We start from the raw sequence: 20,522 nt of genomic DNA, 5'->3' as shown, positions 1-20,522 counted from the left end.
GAAATATGGACTTGGCAGGAAAAGGGATATATCTGTACACGCCCAACTCACGCTCAGCGCCACGCACGGATATATCCGTACACGGCCTGAGGTTCGCTAAGGCAAAGTTTGGAACTTGATTTCCCGCGTTTAAGAGGTCACCTGACAAATAAATCCATTCCTTACCCTTTGAACCCACTTCAGGTCCATATAAGGACTAACATAATGACATCATCTGATGTAGCTACGGCAGTTTCCAGTAATTTGAGCGACCTTTCGAGGAAATCGGTTCGACTATTTTCACCTTGAATATCTAATCGGATCTGGTCGCTGACTTCGCCGAAGTGAGAGACATTCTGAACGCATTTTTCTGCCGTACATCCTAAAGACGATGGTTTTGTGACAAGTTATTGGCATTTCTTTATAGAAATGACATATTTTGGTATTTTTTGAGGATATTTTCTGAGAAAATGAAGACTTTTTTTGATCGGTCGAACGTGATTTTGAAGTTTAACAGCGGCTCGAATGGTATCACCACGGAGCCTCTCTGAAAGCACAAGTTTGAGCATGTCAGTTCAGTTTTCTAGGCCGAAAACACTAATGATGAAGAAATTTGAAAGCATTTTCACTAAATCGTAATTTAATATGTGATTTTGGAGCAATCAGGTCTGTTTATGTCAAGTAAACTTTGGTATCGCGGCATTCTTCACGTGTATCGAGATGGCCAAGATGGCCGCCGATCACGGGTTTGTGTGTTCAAAACGTACAACACAGCACGTTCCGAACTGTTGATCTCGCGTCATATTCCTACGTCTAAAACATATTCTTTTATCGAAATATACCCTATATGTAATTATTTATATCATATCTATTGGTTTCTGTTCATTTACTGGCGAATTATGTTGCGTGCTCGGCAAAATACGTGATCAAACTTCCGTAAGTGTTCTCATTGACTGTCATGATTAACGGTGACCTCGCGATCGAACGTCAGGGCCGGTACAGTTATCGAAAGCGTTCAGAGGCAAATGTCATCCTTATTGTACCTTGAACTTATTTTATTTAGTTCTTGAACCGAATTTATTTTCTCAGAAGTTCAGGTTGTGCGTTTTTGTGGTGAAGTTTTTTGTCGTTTGCCAATCACAGGGTAGCTAATAATGTAGCTGAATACAGGCTCTGATTTGAATTGTCTTTTAAGATGGCAGCTTGTTCATGATATCAATCAAATTTGTTGTTTGTGTTTACTTGCAATGCCAAAATCTTTCAAACATATCCTCTCTAACTTTAATGGCAACATTCATTCCATAGCAACAACAACTGAATCTTATCTGATAGCAATCAGAATCCAAATAAATAAACAAAATCAAAGATTTTTCCTGGTTACATGGTTTCACCTTTCGATGCAGAAAAAAATACACAAACAAATAAATAAATAAAAAAAGACAAATGAATAAAAGATCTTGTTTACAAAATTCAATCATGTTGCTGATTAATATTGTTTTAACCTATATTTCACTTGTGTTATATGTTTTTGTGTAACTGTGTTGAAGGGTATGTGGTATTTGTATTATTGACAAATACCAACAATTGTTTGTTTGTTTATTATTTACATTTGATAAGTGCCCCTGCTGAAAATTTTCACCAAAATATGTGTCTTTTCATGACATTTAAGATGTGTAAAAGTTTGCAGATTTTTGGACTATAAGATCTATTTTTAGAGTCTTTTAATCATTTTCAATGCATTTTGAACCATAAATGTGCATTTTCAGCCCATTTTCCCACCCCTGATTTGCTAAACCAAACATGGAAAGACTTCTCGAAGCTTCTTCATTTCCTGATCTTGGAAATTTATACTGGTTTGGCTGGGCTTCCAGTCACAGGAAACACACTGTACCTGTCTAAAAGAAGTGTAACATGTCAAGTTCATCGGTTCAAAAAGTTCTTGGCATGGGAGGCGATATGGCATGAAAGTCTATGGTGTCTTAAGGGTTAAATTTTAAGACAAACCTGATTACTCTTGAACTACTGGTATGCCGTATTCTCCACAGCTTGGGCAAAGCAGAGTGGCGACCACTATAATTTTCATATTCTTTTATTCAGGGCTCCCCCTAAGTCACCAAAATGATTAGCCAACTGATTAGCCAAATCAAAAATCTTGTAGCCACTTTGAGCAACTTTTAGCCATTTATGATGTCAATTAAGCGTGGCAATTACAGCTTTCTCCGCATTCTGATAGTTCCTAATTTTACAAATCGATCTCCCTTAAAAATATTTGTTCAGTTTGTATTGAATAATCTGTGTTTTTATGACATTTCTAGGATAGAAATACTTTTTCATTTCAGATGGTAAACTTTTACCACCAGAAATAAAATAAGGTATCAATTGAATTCTAAAAATCTGGTAGCAAAGTGAAGTGTATATTACAACAGGTACAGAACATTTCTACGGCATTCATTTAGTGTTCACAGTATGATAGCTTGTCATAAGCTACAAGCCTCTAATGCGGCAAATTTATGCATTCTTCCATAACCAAAATGTTTCAGCCACAAGAATAAAAAAAATGGTGCAGGAGAAAGCATTTAGTAGCACACTGGCAGTGTAGATACAATTGGCCCCGGTGTTACTTGTATGTGACAGTTGTGATCAAGCAGGCTGAATAGCATTTTGAGTATTTTTCTTGAGACCAAAGGGTTTAGCCAAACACAACTCTTGTAAAACAAGACACAATGATATATGTTCATTTAAATTACTCACTGTTTGAGAGTATACATTGTTTTAATGATTATGATAACATTTTAACACAGATATATTTTCACTTGATATTTTGATATCATCAAGAAATGTCTAGTGATGTTTACTTCTACATCATTAAACTGGTCGAATCTGCAAAAATATTAAAATAATTCAGAATCACATTATTTCTTTTATAAGTTATAGCAGTTTGAAATAGACCGAATTAACAATTTTAATGAATTGTTGCTTTAATGATTACATGCAAAATTGCAATTCACAAATGTGATGATTTGACAATGGATATGCTTACTACAATTACTGTTGACAATATCCCTTTGCAATGACTCTTAATAAATTTAATTTAAAACTGACAGTCAAGCTGAATGCCATTTAACTATTGACCACCCTAGGTGGCTCTTTTGAACCATAATTGTACACTTAAGGGGTCTCATGCATGACGTCACATGATGAGATGACCTAGACTTGACCTTTCAGAAAACCTCAATTTTTCTCCTCTTCCTTTGCATTATTGCTCCGTTTGTGAAATTTCCCTTTTAAATTACGGTTTTTACTATCAAACTGAGTAGTTGCAGGCCAAATTTTGATTCTAGCAAAGTAGGTAAAACTTCTAGATAGACTGAAGGACGAACGGGACTCACGGAGGCAAAACAAAGCCTCTATGTACCGCAGACGGAACAGCAACAATGTCCGCTCAACGTACCAGGGAACTGTAACTTTGTAGAAAGGAGAGTAAACTGTTTCAATACATTGCAACTTTGTAGGAAGGAGGGTAAACTGTTTCGACATCTTACAACATTTTATTGTTAGCTGTATATTTTTGTTGAGGTGGCACCAGGGCAGGAAAAATTCATTAGCCACTATGTTCGCCAAACTTGAATTTTTGTAGCCATTTTTAACTTTCTTTCGCATTTGGCTAATTGGCGATCGGGTAGCGGGAGCCCTGTTTATTGTAAAATTTTAATTTGCTATGGTTATTAACAGATGAATAGACTACTAGAAAAACAGAAGGGTGGTCCATCCCTAAAATCCGCTTGTTGAGCACACTGATACACTGTCTATTTGCAACACCAACAGCAATACAGTGTACGTGTCACTGTTGTACTTAGCAAGTTTGTTTAATATGTGCATCTCTCATGTTTTATGTATGACCATCTTTAATATACTGTTCAGCTAGCAACACCAATCACTCTACCAAAAGTGTCCAGAATTTCAGTTATATGATCTACTATTATATTTATCTTTGAACTAATCCTAATTTTTCTATTCCACAGCATTGCCTTCCAGTCGCCGACGACACACCGCCCTCGCCTGCTGATTGGTGGTGAGGCAGGACTTGGTCAAAGTTCACATTTAGCTCCAGCAATACTTCATAGCTTAGAGAGGCTGCCAGTCCATTGTTTAGACCTCCCAGCATTGTTTGCAGTCAGTGCCAGAACTCCAGAAGAATCTTGTGCACAGGTTAGACTCAGTTTATTTCCCTTCTTGGCTTTGATCATTTTCATAACCATTTCAATAAGAAAATGCATGTCTTTTCCCCTGTAATTTTTTATTTTGGCTACACTCTATCCTGTGATTGAAATAGCTGTTATATTAATTTATTTGTAGGTATTCCGTGAAGCCAGGCGGACTGCACCATCCATTATTTACATGCCTCATATTGGACAATGGTGGAGTGCTATTAATGAGACTCTCAGGGCTACATTCTTAACACTACTACAAGATCTACCTCCATCTTCTCCAGTACTTCTACTTGCAACCAGTGAAACACACCACTCTGAATTGGAAACTCAGGTAGTTTATCTACATACACAGAGACACTGGCCTGTATCATTTAGACACTGAACAAGTTGAGCAGCTATTCATAAATATTGGCCAGCTATTTTACCATAAGAAAATCCTCTGTTCCATAAAGAGGGATATATACCCTACAAACTCTGTAACACCTCTGACCACTAATCACACACCATTTTTACTCACATTTGGTATACCAATGTGAGGTTATCGTATAAGCTGAATTGATTTGCATGTCTGTATATTTGTGGGTATGTGCGGATGTATGTCCGTCACACACAAAGGCTCCCATACTGCCAAAGCTACCGTCTCAGTATTTGGTGTACAGGTAGATGTAGGGGTTGAGATGTGAATTTGTTCAAATGAACACATCAGTGTCAAAAATGTGCAAATGAGGTAAGAAAAAGGGAATTTCTGCATGTGTGCAGGAGTGACAGGCAAACTCCACTTATCTTGAGTCATTTCCTGTCATTGTTTATGAACTGTTACATATTAACAGAACTGCCCAAACCATAGACAGTAGAGGGGAGGAAGACCGTCAGTAGAGGGGAGTTGTTTATGAACTGTTACATATTAACAGAACTCTCCAAACCGTAGACAGTAGAGGGGAGGAAGACCGTCAGTAGAGGGGAGGAAGAGCGTCTATGGTCAAACTAAGAGGGGCTAGCTGCCTTTCAGCTATGCATGTTGCTAAAGTTGACCTCCAGTACCTAAAATTTCAGACCTTAATTACTTTTGTCATTCTTGTTTTTCTGGTTTAAATATTTCTTGTTGTTTTTCTGGTTGTACTGTGCAGAAATCATTGTCATAACATCAACGTAGAATTTTCCTGCACTGAACAGATAGAAAGAACATTTATTGTATATACCAATTTTGATCAAATGTGAGCGACACCGTATAATTGCGGTATTTTCTGTCTATGTGAAAAACCTTTGATCAGGCAGCCAAGTTGTAGAAGCTGATGCAAATTAATAACAACAATACAAATTGCTACAAATTTCATGCGTCTTTGCAGAGTGTTCAATAGCTGCATGACATACCACAAGCGCTACCATAAAAAAAAACATTGTTTCAAAAATTTCAGTTTTGGTTTTATTTACACAATAATGTACAAAATCTTTGACCATAATGGATAAAAGACAACTTTGAACAACACAATGTAGGAGGTCAAATCAAGTACATTATGTGGTGCAAAGTTTGCTTAAGTCCACTATGGGCCAAGAGGAGTACATTATTGCTATTATTTTAAAATTTTTGGCAGTGTCAGGGAATTTTTTTGTGTAGAAAATATCTGGGGCCACAATATGATGTGACATAAACTAGTTACAAGAAAATTTTCATTTTGTCTTAAAAGGATCAGGTATATATTGCATTGAGACAGAAATGACTACACAATATGCCTGATGGTCAGCCAGACAAGATTTACTACACATACAAACAGTGTACTGAGTCAACTATCCAGGGTTATCATCTATGTGGCAGCAGTTGAATGTTTTGTGTTCTTATCAATCACATTTCAGGTACAATATTTATTTAATCCCATTGGAGGAGAAGTTATCCATGTAGCGCCACCAACGGATCAGGAGAGGAGAGACTTCTTTCATGATCTGATTATAAATCAAGCTGCTAAAGCTCCAGCCAAAAGGAAGAAAGCAGGTAATGGATACAGGTTTACTTTTCATAGATGAGAAGGTGATGTATCTGAAATCCAGTATATGATCAGTATCTTATCGAAGTCTTTCAACCAAACTTGTTACAACAGTGATTCAAATGCGTACATCTATGTATGTTCTACTCAAAAGTAGGATTAAGAGATTAAGAAAGTCATAGTCTGTCCAAATATAATGAAGTTTCTGGGATGCAATCAAGTGTAGTGTGTTCTGTTATTTCACTACTATTCTTACATGACGTGCAATCAAGGGCTTTTTGTTCAGTTTCCATAAATTTACGAAAACAGTGACGTTAGATCTTATTTTCTATTTGATATGCTTGAAATACGCACCTTTGTTTATCAATTTTTGTCTGATGATTTTCTGTGTATACATACACACAGCTGCAAGTTTTGTATGATTTTCTATGTGCACACACAGCTGCAAGACTGCTAGAGGAACTGCCTGTGGCACCACCACCTGAACCAAGGAAACTGAATGAAGCTGAACTGCAGAGACTTGAACAACAGGAGGAAGTGACAATGAGGGAGCTTAGACTCTTTCTCAGAAGTATCCTGACAAGGTTGGCATCGGATAAGAAATTCAAGATCTTTACCAGACCTGTTGACTTGGAAGAGGTAAGCTTATAAAGGCGTTCTCACTGATCTGTCATTAGTTATGTCAGTCTATTCATATGGTTACTTCAACAAGGATAGCTTTGAATCAGAGCTGAAGTTGTTGGAATGTTGTCTCAGGAGGTGATACAAATATATCATGATGCAAATATATCATGATGTTACGAGCCACTGTCAGTAGTGCGGTGTATTAGCAACTGTTGATACATGTATGTACGTTTATGATGTCCATTGTGTGCATCATGTATTACAACAGCTCTAATTCATGGAAATTCAATAAAACTTATTTCTGTGAGCAAACAAGTCTCCTCTCTATCAAAGTCCAAGGGTGAAATTTGTTCATCCCTGACACCTTTCAGTTCTCGCTCAATACAGGGAAAGATACTAAGGGTTGCCCGATTGCCCGGGGCAAGTGAAAGTCTCATTCAGGCAAGTGAAACGCCGATGCCCGACGGGACAAGTGAAGAAATCATTACCTAGATATCAAATCCATGAGATCGATTTTCTGATGTGGGAACACCGACTTACACAACAAATAATAATCATTTATGTCATTGTGTGAACCAGCATAAAGTTTTTCACAAAATTGCATGATCGTTTTCAATAAACAATACCATCGGTTAATTACCGTACGCTGGTTGAGCGTACGTCCACAAAGTTCCTTGCCCTCACAAGACAAGGTTATGGTGTCATGATGTCTGTACGATCAAAAAGACATACGGAGTTTTTGTGTTTTGTATGAATGTTTACAACTCTATAAAAATAAAATTAGGTAACGAAAATTAGCACCAAAAATAGTACTTTTACTAAAACATACTCTACAATGCAATGTTCAGTTCAGTGACTGGCATTCACGGGGGTCATTGCACAGGGGCTCATAAGTGGCTATTTAAGTCAATATTACAGCGTTTTTCTTTCTTTTTCAATGTTACAAATAAACCAGCTGAAGAGCACAACACTTGTGTAGCTGTCTTTTGTGTAGCTTGTATTGGCATGTATAGTGCGTCCTCGTAAATGTGACCTTTAGTTCCGTGACCTCTAGCCATGCCTACTTCCTGCCCTGCCCTCGCTATGCTTACTGGGCTTGTATTGGCATGTATAGTGCGTCCTCGTAAATGTGACCTTTAGTTCCTTGACCTCTAGCCATGCCTACTTCCTGCCCTGCCCTCGCTATGCTTACTGTACTAACAGTAAACACAGCGACGTCTGTACGCATGGCCAGTAGACAAGGCCAGAGGAATTGGCCAGAGGTCACGGAACTAAAGGTCGTATTTACATATGATCACATTCCCCATTGAGGGCGCACTATACATGCCAATACAAGCTACACAAAAGACAGCTACACAAATGATGTGCTCTTCAGCTGGTTTATTTGTAACATTGAAAAAGAAAGAAAACGCTGTAATATTGACTTAAATAGCCACTTATGAGCCCCTGTGGTCATTGTTGAAAGACTGCATGCAAAGATGACAGCATGCATGGTCACAAGCAAGCTTTGGTGTCAACGGGTCCAGAATTTTCAATGAACACTGACTTATTTCTCAGGTCAATGAGCCAAAAGTGACTTGTCCGTGGCAACCAACCTCTCTGTTTTGCGAATTTTCCCCATTCTAAAATGACTGTCAAGAAGCAATCGGACTGAATTTCACGTCGAGAAATTCAGCATGCATCACACAGTAAACTCGCTGATACCCTAAGTTGTTGATTAAAAGTTTACTTAATCTGCGCATGAGCATTAAAAAGACCACCTAGGTCATCAGAAAAACATGCATAGTGCAATGTAATGAAAACTTCATGGTGCCATGGTGGTGAGGGATGATATAGGCAGTGTAAAAACATGACAAAGAAGTACATTATTTTTCAGAAGCTTCAAAACAGGCTTTGTAACGTCTAAAGATTTTTTCTTTCTGTATAGTTCAGTTAAAACTGAAAAAATACCTTGAAGGTACAGTGGAAGTGGCTGTTATTATTTGTACATTATTATAGCCCTAAGAAAGTAAACATACAAGCATATTGAATATTATAATTGTTCATGAATATTAATGAACATGAATATTAATGAGCTGTCCAGCAATAGTGAGAGAGTGACTGACATTTTTCACTACATCATGAAGTTTGATGAATAACATGATAAAGGTTTTGAAATAAAGTGTGTGAAATAAAAAGTCACTGATTTCGCTTTTCGAACCACATAATTTTACTGGGCAAGTGATTTTCCCATTCGGGCAAGTGAACTTAACCCCCCACTTGCCCGAAGGGCAAGTGGATAAAAAATAAGCGTCTTTCCCTGCAATATGGTAGTATGCTTTGAAAAGGACTTCATAACTAGTAATTGTTCCATCATACAGTTATTCATGTTACTGTTTCAGACTTAACTCTGTCATGAACTTTTACCAACCCTGAAAAACAAAAACTTTTATTAAACTTTGGATGTGATATTGCATTTCTATCAGGTTCCAGACTATCTAGATGTTATAAAGACTCCTATGGACATGTCAACTATGATGAGAAAGATAGACACCCACCACTACAGAAATGTCAAAGATTTTCTCAACGACATCAAATTGATTTGTAGCAATGCTCTGGAATATAACCCAGATAGGGATCCGTCCGGTAAGTATGAATGTAATGTGTCCTCCTCCAACAATAAATAGACCTGAGTAGTTTGCAAACTTTGTTCTTGTAGATAGTTCTGTAGTTGTATACTTGTGTGAGTGTACATCGATGTATAGAGAGTGTTGGAAAGTTAATTTCTTGTTCCACAATTTTCACTAGTTGCGGTAGTATGGGCCTGTAACATATAAACTTTTGATTGCCACAAAAATGTGACAATGAAACTTTTATTGACTTCAAGAGCTTCAAAATCAGACCCCACAAGCGGGAGATCAGAAAAGTATTGTAAAAATCTGTGAGTTCAAATATCTGTCCGTAAGGCACATTCTACCTTAATTGGTTGATGTTGTACTTGAAATTTTAACTTTAGATGCAATCATGTCACTTGTACTTGTTTACTGCAACTCCATTGTAGACTGATATCGTATTTTTCAATGAGGATGACTTCAGTTGCTTTTTAGTGATTCTGGGTGACACTACCCTGTGTCACATTCACTCCACTCATCACATTCACCCAATTCACACGTTTCATATGAAAACAGAACACAAATCATCAGGTTTACCCTACTCACACACTCACAAATCACAGACTTGAACCAAGTCTATGTTCAGAGTTACACTGTACTTGAGTTGACAATTTTCAAATCCAAATGGGAAGTGGCATGGATACATTTACTTTTCTATTTTGTTCATCTTCCATATTGTAGATAAGATAATTCGACACCGTGCCTGTGAACTTAGTGATGTTGCCCATGCAATAGTGGATAGTGAATTAGACCCTGAGTTTGAAAAGATGTGTATTGATATAATGGATTCAAAGAAGAGAAGAGGTAAGCAAATAGACTTAAGTAAATTCTGATTTGTCTTTCTGTACCTCACTGTGTCACAAGTGTGGTTTTCTCTTCTGCATACTACTCTTTAAAGGGATTGCTGAAAAACCTTAGTCAACACTTGCCTTTATGCAGGTCAGCAGCACTCGTTCATCTGCTCTATTTATTTCAACTTACAGGCAATGTACCAAACGAATATTACCTAGGCATCATAACTTTTTATGAATACTTCATCTCAATGAAAAATTACATTTATGAACAAAAAAGTGAAAACAATCATCAAAGTTACAGCGACTAGCCCTTTAACCCTTACACCCCCAGTTCCCTGTATACAGGTCCAACTTTACCATAGAAAACAATGGATTTGGGACAAACCATGGTGGTGAAAGGGTTAAAAGATGCCAGAGACAAATTAATAGAGATACCGGTTAGAGAAAGATACATTGTCCTGGGTATGTGTCTGCACATATACACCTACATTGTACATCTTGCATAGATACCTTTGCTTCTGCAAATACAGTTGGCATTCTGTAATTTCAGTTTCCCTGTAAGGTTGCTGATAACCTGTACATCATCCAGAGTTAGTAAGGACATGCATGCAACTACAGTATGTAACTCATTTTGATTTGTTACAAGAAAGACATGTTCTATGAAAAAAAAATCGGTGTTTGACATGTACACACTGGCTGTTATCTTTTACAGGAGAAGAACCATCTAAGACTGCCCCTGCCTTTTACCATGTAAAGCCAGTTGAAAGACAAGGAGGACCAAGTCAATCCTCTTCAACAGGTGCCTTGACATCGTATTATTCATCAAGGCTGAACAAGAAAACCCAAGGAGGAGATACACAGTTGACTCCCGATGGCATGCTGAATGACAGCACCGACTACATTTACTACACATCCGCTCAGAAACCAAAGAAACCTAAGAGAAGAAAAACCAAGTGGTCTATGGGGTTTGTCTCAAAAAAGAAAAAGCGAAAAATCATACCGAAGTCTGATGAGGGAACAGAAACTGAAGTGTGCGAGCAGGAGGAAGGGACGGAAAATGACAGGAATGGGAATGAGGATACAGAGGAACTGGAAGAGAAAGACACTGCCCATGAACATGAACAACAGGCTGTGAGTCAGGGTAAACAGTGGACAAGGAAGAGAAGACGTGCATCATCATGGTCAAGGGGCTACGTTACAAAGTACAAGTCACGGAAAGCAAAGGAGAAGAAAACAAACAATGACACAGGGAAGGATGGAGGCTGTCAGGAAACAGATGAGTTGAATTATCATGCTGATGGAGAAGTATTAAATATTTCTATTGAAGAGGAGGGGGATGATAATAATGGACAGGAAAGTAGAGACAATGATGAGGTATTGAATTGTGATAGAGGTAGTGATAATGAAAGTGTTAAAAGTGGCAGGGTGGCAAGACTTCCACGAATACCGCCCCCATCAGACAGAAAACTATCAGTGGGGGAATCAAGCACTGAAAACAGCAGTGAAACATTGCCAGAGCAGGGTGAAAGATCAGTGTGTCAGGGGTCAGTGGAGCAGGGTGGCTGTGCGAAGACGACAGAGGAAAATGCTGAGGAAAACACACAAGGGAAGGAAACTTCAAAATCACCTGGTGAGAACCAAGAAAAGGTTGATGGATGCCAACAGGGTGAGGTGAGTTAGCCCTACCTTTTCTTTTGTCTTGTCATGTTGGTAGATAATTAATAACAACACTTTTTTGAAGAGTTCAGGTTCTCATGATTACAGAAAATGTCTGCTGATTATTTTACTGAGTTGCATTCTCATGAAATTTGAAATTTTCTTTGGGGAAAATTCACACTTTGATAACATGTCAGTTGAACGAAATAATAACAAAATCCATACATGCTCCCTTTTTATGCAATAATATTTCAGAACAGAATACAGAAGTAGGTGTATGTTTTGTACGAGGAGCAATTCACGACAATGTAACGAGCAGTTGCAATTGTAACCATTTACAAATGCATAAACATAACAAATTATCATACATAACAGTGCTGTGTACTTTTTGCTCACAGATCTGACTTATGGATAGATACACTTGCTTTCCATATCAAAGTGTTTGCATGAAATCCTTATATCAGCCTTTGAAAGTAAGAACTAGTGTTCAGTCAAAACAACCTAGACCATGTAAGAGGCTGTGAGAAACCACTATTAAACACAGTTTTTACCATGTTTGTTTGTAGGCTTCAAATGACACAATATATTTGAGTAATTTGGCTGAAAATGCCAGTGCTACCGAAGGGAAGGAGAAGACTGCCAACCAAGAAAACGATAAAGATGACAAAGGTGTGTGTTCACAGACTACAACAATGCCAAAAATGTGGTCATTGTTGTTGGGTTTTCTGTATTTTCAAAGATATGTGACTGATAAGAGACTTCCTGTTACCCCATATTTTAATAATATGATGCATCTGCTTGCAGATAGCCTTTACCTTGACACAGAGTACTTTGTCAAACCGGAGTCCACATGTAAATTCAAATAAGTACATGTTTTATTGATGGACTGGCCATCAGCCTTCTCATGATGTGTGTTGTGATGTGTGAAGGAGTTAAAGAAAGGTGTATTGATACATGAAACAAAGATAGAAAATAGAAAATACATGTATATATGCATTGACCGAACATCTATCCAACACTGACTTCAAATATGTACCGCTACCTTACAAAAAATATAATTTCTAATCATATTACATAAATTGATTTTTCAGTTGAGACACCACCTATACGGATGACAAGGTCAAGGTCAGCAAATGCACAAGCGTTGAGAGCTTTTCAAATACTTGAAGAACCTATCCCAGCACTTGTGGTTGATCATGAGAAATTGAAGGTAAGAATGCCCTCATTGTGCCTGCTCTGTCCACTTAAAATGGATTCTGTGACTTTGAGCAAGAATTTTCCTCTTAGCCATGTGTATATCAGTGCCAAATTTTGCGGGGGGCACATGGAAAAATTTTAGCAGTACATCAGTGCATGTCATGTTTGCACTGAGAACACACTTGAACACTTCCATTTGTTTAGGGGAAGACAGCCTATGTGTACAAATCAATGATTTCAAACATGTTTTGTTGCGCATTTGAAACCCAAAGTACAGCAGAAAAAAACAATAGTGTGTCTCACTTATCAGTCTCACATCAAGTTACCATGATATCTCACACAATTAAAGCTTTGTTTTACTACCTGAAGTAGGTGGGATAATTTCAGAATGTTCTGAAATAAATTCTGCACTTTGATGACATTAGGGTTTGACGAAAGCGCTGTAAAATATTCACTTTTAAGTTTCTTGAGAATTGCAATGACATGAGACCTAATTCCCAGTACCTGTCTTTGATAACTTACTGTATTTACTTTGACAGAACTTGTTAGAGTATACAGTGGAAATCACCAAGAATTTCAACATTGAAAACTTGGAAAGACTTCACTCAGCCTTGAGCCAGTGTGTATATAGTCATCGTAGGAATTATGATAAAACACAGCTGATAGAGGTGAGTTTGATGTGACAAAAAATAGAAATCTTTATTAAGAACTGTAAATCCGAATGTGTTACTTTCCTATGTGTTACATTCTTGGCCATTTTCAGACTAAAGCCTTTATTTTGTGAAAGGGCACGTTGGTGAATACTATCAGTAATGAATTCTGACATCCCCTTTCCACCATTTGATGCCAAAAGGGAGAGACAGTTTGACTCCCCATTTTATCTTTAAACCTTTTTTTTTTTTGTTTCAGCAAATGTTTTCCAGAGTTGAGGCATTTAGCAGGCTCTGAAGCTGGTCAGGACATTGGAAGAAGAAAAATTATTGCCAAGAAGGGTTTGATCTGTGGTAAAACAGTGTCAACAATACACAATTTATGGCAGAAACAGGCTAGATATTTCATTTCCATACCCAGTGTACAGACATTTTTTATCAGAAATACTTATCCCTTCCACTGTGTATTGCTCACCAGTAGAGAAGGTCAGTCCTTTAATTTCAGGGACATGTTATTTGGATTGGACTGACCTGATAAAGTGTGATGAAATCCGTATTTATTTCCTTGTGTGCGCATGTATGTGTGTGTGTTCGGATTCCTGTACAAATAGCAATGTATTGAGATGCTTTCCCAGATATATGCACATCCTACGGGATTTTTTAGCAAAATATTTAAATGATGGGTCATGTTTCAATCATTGTGTTCTTCACAGCTGTAATATGCTGATATTTTTCAGGGGGAGATGTTTTCAACATTTGTACACTTTGAAATAGTTATGATTACTAATGGTGTTAAGATTCCCAAGTTTTCATTGTCTTCATAAATTAGAAACAATAGTTTGTTTAATCACCATTGAAAATCAAAACAGGTCAATTGGTGTATATTGACAGTGGAACTGCTATGTTACCACCTCCAGGTATCGGTCAATTTACGTCTCTCCAATTTTAAATAATCTCCCGGTCAGAAAAGTCATGTCGTTTCTGTCATATTTTTGTCAGAAAGCTGAGTTGTTGCATCCAAAGTCTAGTCCAAGCATATTTGATAGCAATGATTGCCTTGATGTTTTTTTTTTACAAAAAACACAAAAATATAAATACTAAGGAGAGAAACTGGACAATCTAGTCAAAGCTCATCAGTACAATACAAAATCAGGGAATTGTTATTTTCAAACAGGACCAAATGAAACCTTGTCAGGAGTTGTAAAGATGTAACGTGATGCATTTGTAACTCAACATCAACATATGCATTGTTTTCTACATGTCTTGGCAGTAATATCAAAGTTGCAACATTCACATCAAATTAATGAAGCACAAATTTTTATGCACTGTATTATTTCCTATCCTTCAAAACTACTTCCATCTGTTAACTTGTCAGTAAATATTTCCCGTTGATAGTTTAATAAAGGCTAGCGTTGGCCACTTATGACAGAACCATAATACATCACAATTCAGTATGCAAGTGGCTTGTAGACACCAATATTAATCAACTTAAAACCCAGTTAAACAATGTAACCACAGCTGTAGCTACCAATTTGTACCAGAACAGTGTTGCCACTCGCCATTCTCAGGGAATTGTAATAAAATGCCACTCTGGTAGCCAGCCGTTCGAACAGTTTTAACAATGCAAGGATTTCACTGTATATGTTTCTTACTGAAGACTACATAACATGAAACCTTCAGTGTTCACAATATGCCTCTAGACCAGGAAATATAATTAAATTGTTCCTCAGAATCTTCGCTTTTACTTACACCAGTTTGGAATTTATTTTGAAATTGCACAACATAATTGTGAGACCAGCGTGTAAAATGTGTTGGAAAGTGGTAAAGAGATTAAAACATGGATCAAAGTAAAATAAAAAGGCACAAATGTTAAATCCCACTCTAAGGATATTGAAAAGACCATTCTGTAATTGTTCTCTTTTTTATAGGACATTTTTGTTGTACATATTTTTATACTGTTTTTTTTCTTATTCTTGGATTGTTTGAAAAGGCTCAGAATTTGTTCTGTCAAGATTGCCTGTATTTGTAATGCCTTTTATTGTACAGTTTCAGTTTGTGAAATCTGGACACCAAGTCACTAGTAATAATGTATCTGGTGGGAGATTTTTCTGGCCAGTAAAAAAATTGAAAAATTCACTCACCGTGTCTGTGGCATTGCCAAAAATAATCCAAGGAAAAGTAATTTTGTTTTCTCTGTTCTTACGTACAGTATTATAAGGTTATTCCCAAAATACCGGGATTTATGTCCGAGTACTCGTGCAGCGGAGGTATTGTCCTAGACGCGTAGCGTCGAGGACAATACCGTAGCGTACGATGTACGAGGACATAAATCCCGGTATTTTGTGAATAACCTTATTATTATACACCTTTTTAGTCCAACTTTACTTGAAAAAAGTCGAAATTTAGGCGTTTTTGGATGCTTCTGCACTGAGTGATCCCGAGCAGACTTGGAACGCGTTCAGCGCGTCCGCTAAGCGCACAGAACGAAATTTCAACCCGCGCTGTACGCAGTGCGCGTGGTAGAAATTTTACGTCAGCAGCATAATTTCACTCAAATTCACCGGTTTTGGACTGACCATGATTTGCTTTGTGAAGTACTGAATGTTAAGAAGTATTAATTGTTGTAAAAATGTAAAATATTCTCTTCTTTTTCCTCACGTTGACGTAAAGGTGTTTTGAGGTCAAAGGTCAAATAGCGTCCAATAACACCTGAAGTTATTGTACTCCGCGTCAAAGTTATTGGACTCCGCGTCCTCTGATACCGAAACTTACTGTACGACGAAACTCCATAGGTTACAGACCTAGGTGTATAATAATGTCCCTTATTTTACAGCATCTGCAAACTTGTCATATTCACCCCTCTAAGTGATGAAGGCAGTGTGGAACACTTTGCAATTAATTCTAGTTTATCACTCAGGTATGAAATCTGTTTCAAAGGAACTTCATAAAACAGTAAAGTAAAACATGCAACTAATGTATTTGGGGGACGGGGGGGCAGGACATCTGAAGATTCACCTCAACATTGCCATCAATTTGTACTAGCAAGTATTCTCACTGATCAAGGATTGCGTGATGTGCTGTTATCCCAGTGTTGGTTGAATTCATCACTTCTCCGGCAGTGTTTGTCAGTCATTTATGCAAATCACACAATATTTCACACCTTGGACCAAATCTCTGAACAATGCGGCTGATAAGAGCCAGGTGTTTATGCTACAGATTTTGAAACAATGTCTCATTTCTAGGAAATGAATTCGTTTCCTGTCAGTTGTAACTCAATAAACATGTATTGATTGCAGTGCCATTAATCAAGAATTTGACTAGGAACAGTTAGTGTTTTTAAAGGGATGGTTTACACACATGTTGGTTCTTTTCACTGTTGAAAAGAAAACAATCTACTTATAAACCTTTAACCATTGACAATAACATCCAACTGTTACAGACATTGTGTTTCTGTATATTAAAATAATACAAGAGTTAAAAAAACATGAACAGAGTTTGATGCAATCGTTACAGACATTGTATTTCTTTATATAGAAATAATACGAGAGTTCAATAAAAACATGAACAGAGTTTTGATGTTAATCATTAAATTTATGAAAAAACCATATAGAAAATGTGTATACACACATGGTTATGATGTGAAGATTTCAATGTGATGACCATGTGGGCTTTCTCTTATGAATACTGCTGAAGATCAGGAGTAAAAGAGGAAGTAAATGTCACATTGATATGGTTATAAGGTCTCACATTTTAGGATTGAAATACTTCAAAATAAACCTTCACCCTAAAGTTGAACTTAGCAAATCAGTTTAACTTATGGTATTGTCAGTGGTTTAAAGTTATTAATAGATAATTTTCCTTTCTGCCTTCAAGAGAACCCACAATGTATATAAACAACTTCCACTTCAAGGAACACTGATTGTACTGGGCTGATTGATGGTATTTTGTAATATTTCATTCATAGACACTGGATTTCAACACTGTCGTCTCCCGCCCAAGAAAAAAGAAAAATTGATTTGTATCTGATAGACAAAACTAAGATATCGCATCACTATGCAAAATGTCAAAGACCAGAAACCAGTCTCCTTTATGTTAATGGAACCTCAAAATTCAACTTCCAAACAGTGACATGTATACTTAGTTATTGCCTGTATGCATTTCTGTTTGCTGCTCCAAGGACTTACTGGTATGTGTAACCAAGATTGCTCACCACATAATGAATGCAAATCAGGATGAGGGTGGTATATAAACTCACTGTTTATCCTGTCAAACCATACCATGCTCCAAGATTACTACAAGGACTCAAACCTTTTTTTCAAGAAGGCATATCTCAAAGCAGTTGATACCAACTTATTAAGTTCAAGATGATTTGTAGTTTTCATAACAATGTGTACCTCATCAACAAGACAGTTTTTCTGACAGTATCTCACAAAAGTTACCTACTGCAAATCTAGAGAACTACATGTGTTACAATAAATCCCCTAAATATAGATAGGCCATGTTGTAATAATCTGAATACAAAGAACTTTGCAGGGTTGTCTAAATGAACTTCAAACATACATAGATACATACATACATGCAAGGGTGGCGTTTTACTTCTTTTCAGTAACTGTACCTCCAAAGATGTTGCCATAACGTTCTATGTACTTAAACTACATACCTAACAGATATTTCATTTGGTATGTTCAAACAGGATTGGTTGTAACTATCATTGTCCAAATCATTACTCTACCATCATTCATTGGTCACCAAAGGCTAAATGCGTCATTGTTACATCCAACAGTATGCATTTACATCCTAGCCTGTGTTTAGTCCGTCTAAATTGGTTTTGTTATCATTAGGAGTTCCAAGCCTTGTTAGTCATTTTATGAAATAGTCCCATACACAATGAAGAACTGTATGTCCGTTGTGTTAGACCATGGCAACTTTTTGACGAATAATGTGAAGTTTTACTGTAGTTTTGAAATCTGTGTATGCCTTTCACAATAATTCTTTATTTTCCACATTCCTCACTTGATTAAAAGATCCCACAACCATTTCATGTATGTGTATGTAGAAGACACTCTGAAAGATTTGTATATGTGCGTCTGAAAGCACAGACCATTTTCAGTGAATGAGCAATATTTGAGTTCCACTGAAGGAGCATGATCTCAGACACTCATAAAATGCTGTGTATGGCTGGTTAGGCCTGTACATACGAACAATCTAATAAAAGGCAAATGCATGCACGGGAGCTGTTTGCTTTAATTGAATGTTATATGTGAATAACGTAAACACTGTGGTCTTCCATCCTCCAGATGTTCCAATCACATCAACTAATAATATTTCTGCATCTGTTGTAGATGACTATCTCCACAGTGTAGTGTTTATAATTTTATTTTGTTAGAAAGCAACTTGGATAGAGAAACATGAATTGGTTAAGCCTTCAATGTCTCTGTTTTCTATTTGTTTGGGGCAAGCAAGCACTTGTATAGTTTTCAAGATTTTGTAATTTTCATGTGTTTCATAGAAGGATGAAATACTGTGACATCTAGATAGCTGGATTTTTATGCTTATTTGCTTACTATTGAACACAGCATGTATAGTCTATTTTAGTTTTACTTTCTGCAACTTTTTGTTTATTGTTTATTTAGACCATTATGGCAGTTACTTATTAACACCAGCTATGCGTGTTGACCCATGTTGCAGGATTACAGCCCTTTGCAAGTTTGCAATACAAAGCTACTGATTAGACCAAACTGTTGAATTAGCTGCAAAGATCAGTTTGAATGTGCCTCTCTTAACCCAAGAGGGACTTCAAAATTCATCAAACTCAGAAGTACATTATAAATTATTGCCACATGCAGATTCTAAGTTGATTATTGTCAAATATGAAGGTCATTATGCAAGTCTTTCTGAGTTTACTTTTATACTTCACATTAAAGAGAATTGGGTCACATATATCCATGGTAACCAATGACTGATCACTTTGGTAGCCACCCAAAAACAAGTGTGCCCCCTATATTCCACATTGACGGAATACCTTTGTAGCACAGACAACACTGATGGTTTTATCAGTAGCTTCATCAGCCCAATTCTTCATTTGCTGTTTTACAGGTCTTTGCCACCTGCAGATGTTGCAGATGACAAGTGCAGTGTTCTCGCCAGGATTTTCTGGTAGAGTGGTGGGTAATTTGCATAACAATAAATGTGATTTTTATGGTAATGAGTTTCTATTGTTTTGGAGGCCACCACTGTATAAATGCTTTGGGGAGAACATTGAAGTGGTACTCTATCATTGTCCATGGTTAGGTGCAAGTACTGAAAGAAAAAAAAGAATTGCTTTTTTTGGTTTATTTCGATCTCACTTCTGTACATTTGTAAATGTCATTGGGTGCCATCAGAATAAAGGAGAATAAAGCACTTTAACCATAGAACAGCTATACTCGTAGAGATGTAGGCAAGTAGTCCAGTTTATAGCAACCATATTAACCCTATTACTAACAGAATTTGTGTTACATCTGTGTGCTCAAGCATGGAGGTAGAGACTACTACTACCTCCATGGCTCAAGTGACTGGAATAAAAGACAAAATACCTGCCATAGTTTGACATTATACCGTTTATCACAGCAATGCATTGTTCTCTTTGCTCTCTGTGTGTTATCACCATTCTTTCAGTAGTGATTTTTCATGTAAATATATGAAGGAACTTTCGTGTAAAGTTTTTACCGGTAACCAAACCAATCATTGCAGTCATAACAGACTGGCCAGGTTGTCACTTTTGTCATATTATGTTTTGAAG

General features: G+C 37.0%; 1 protein-coding gene across 2 annotated transcripts in view; it reads left to right on the top strand.

Annotated features, from left to right (window-relative positions):
- LOC139132845 (ATPase family AAA domain-containing protein 2-like) overlaps nt 1-15,877 on the top strand; it is a 31,838-nt gene extending 15,961 nt beyond the window's left edge. For both annotated transcript variants that reach the window (XM_070699163.1, XM_070699161.1), the window contains exons 15-25: nt 4,002-4,188; nt 4,336-4,521; nt 6,042-6,177; nt 6,612-6,808; nt 9,259-9,418; nt 10,126-10,248; nt 10,951-11,909; nt 12,461-12,563; nt 12,986-13,104; nt 13,631-13,759; nt 14,001-15,877. In XM_070699163.1, coding sequence (XP_070555264.1) covers nt 4,002-4,188; nt 4,336-4,521; nt 6,042-6,177; nt 6,612-6,808; nt 9,259-9,418; nt 10,126-10,248; nt 10,951-11,909; nt 12,461-12,563; nt 12,986-13,104; nt 13,631-13,759; nt 14,001-14,039 — 2,338 coding nt within the window. In that variant the 3' untranslated portion in view covers nt 14,040-15,877. The remainder of the gene's footprint in view (nt 1-4,001; nt 4,189-4,335; nt 4,522-6,041; nt 6,178-6,611; nt 6,809-9,258; nt 9,419-10,125; nt 10,249-10,950; nt 11,910-12,460; nt 12,564-12,985; nt 13,105-13,630; nt 13,760-14,000) is intronic.
- The last annotated feature ends 4,645 nt before the right edge of the window (nt 15,878-20,522 follow it).

Source organism: Ptychodera flava, chromosome 5 (assembly GCF_041260155.1).
Source record: "Ptychodera flava strain L36383 chromosome 5, AS_Pfla_20210202, whole genome shotgun sequence".
Classification (NCBI taxonomy): Eukaryota; Metazoa; Hemichordata; class Enteropneusta; family Ptychoderidae; genus Ptychodera; species Ptychodera flava.
Note: the sequence above shows the minus strand (reverse complement) of the source record. Positions and strands in the feature narration are given on the sequence as shown.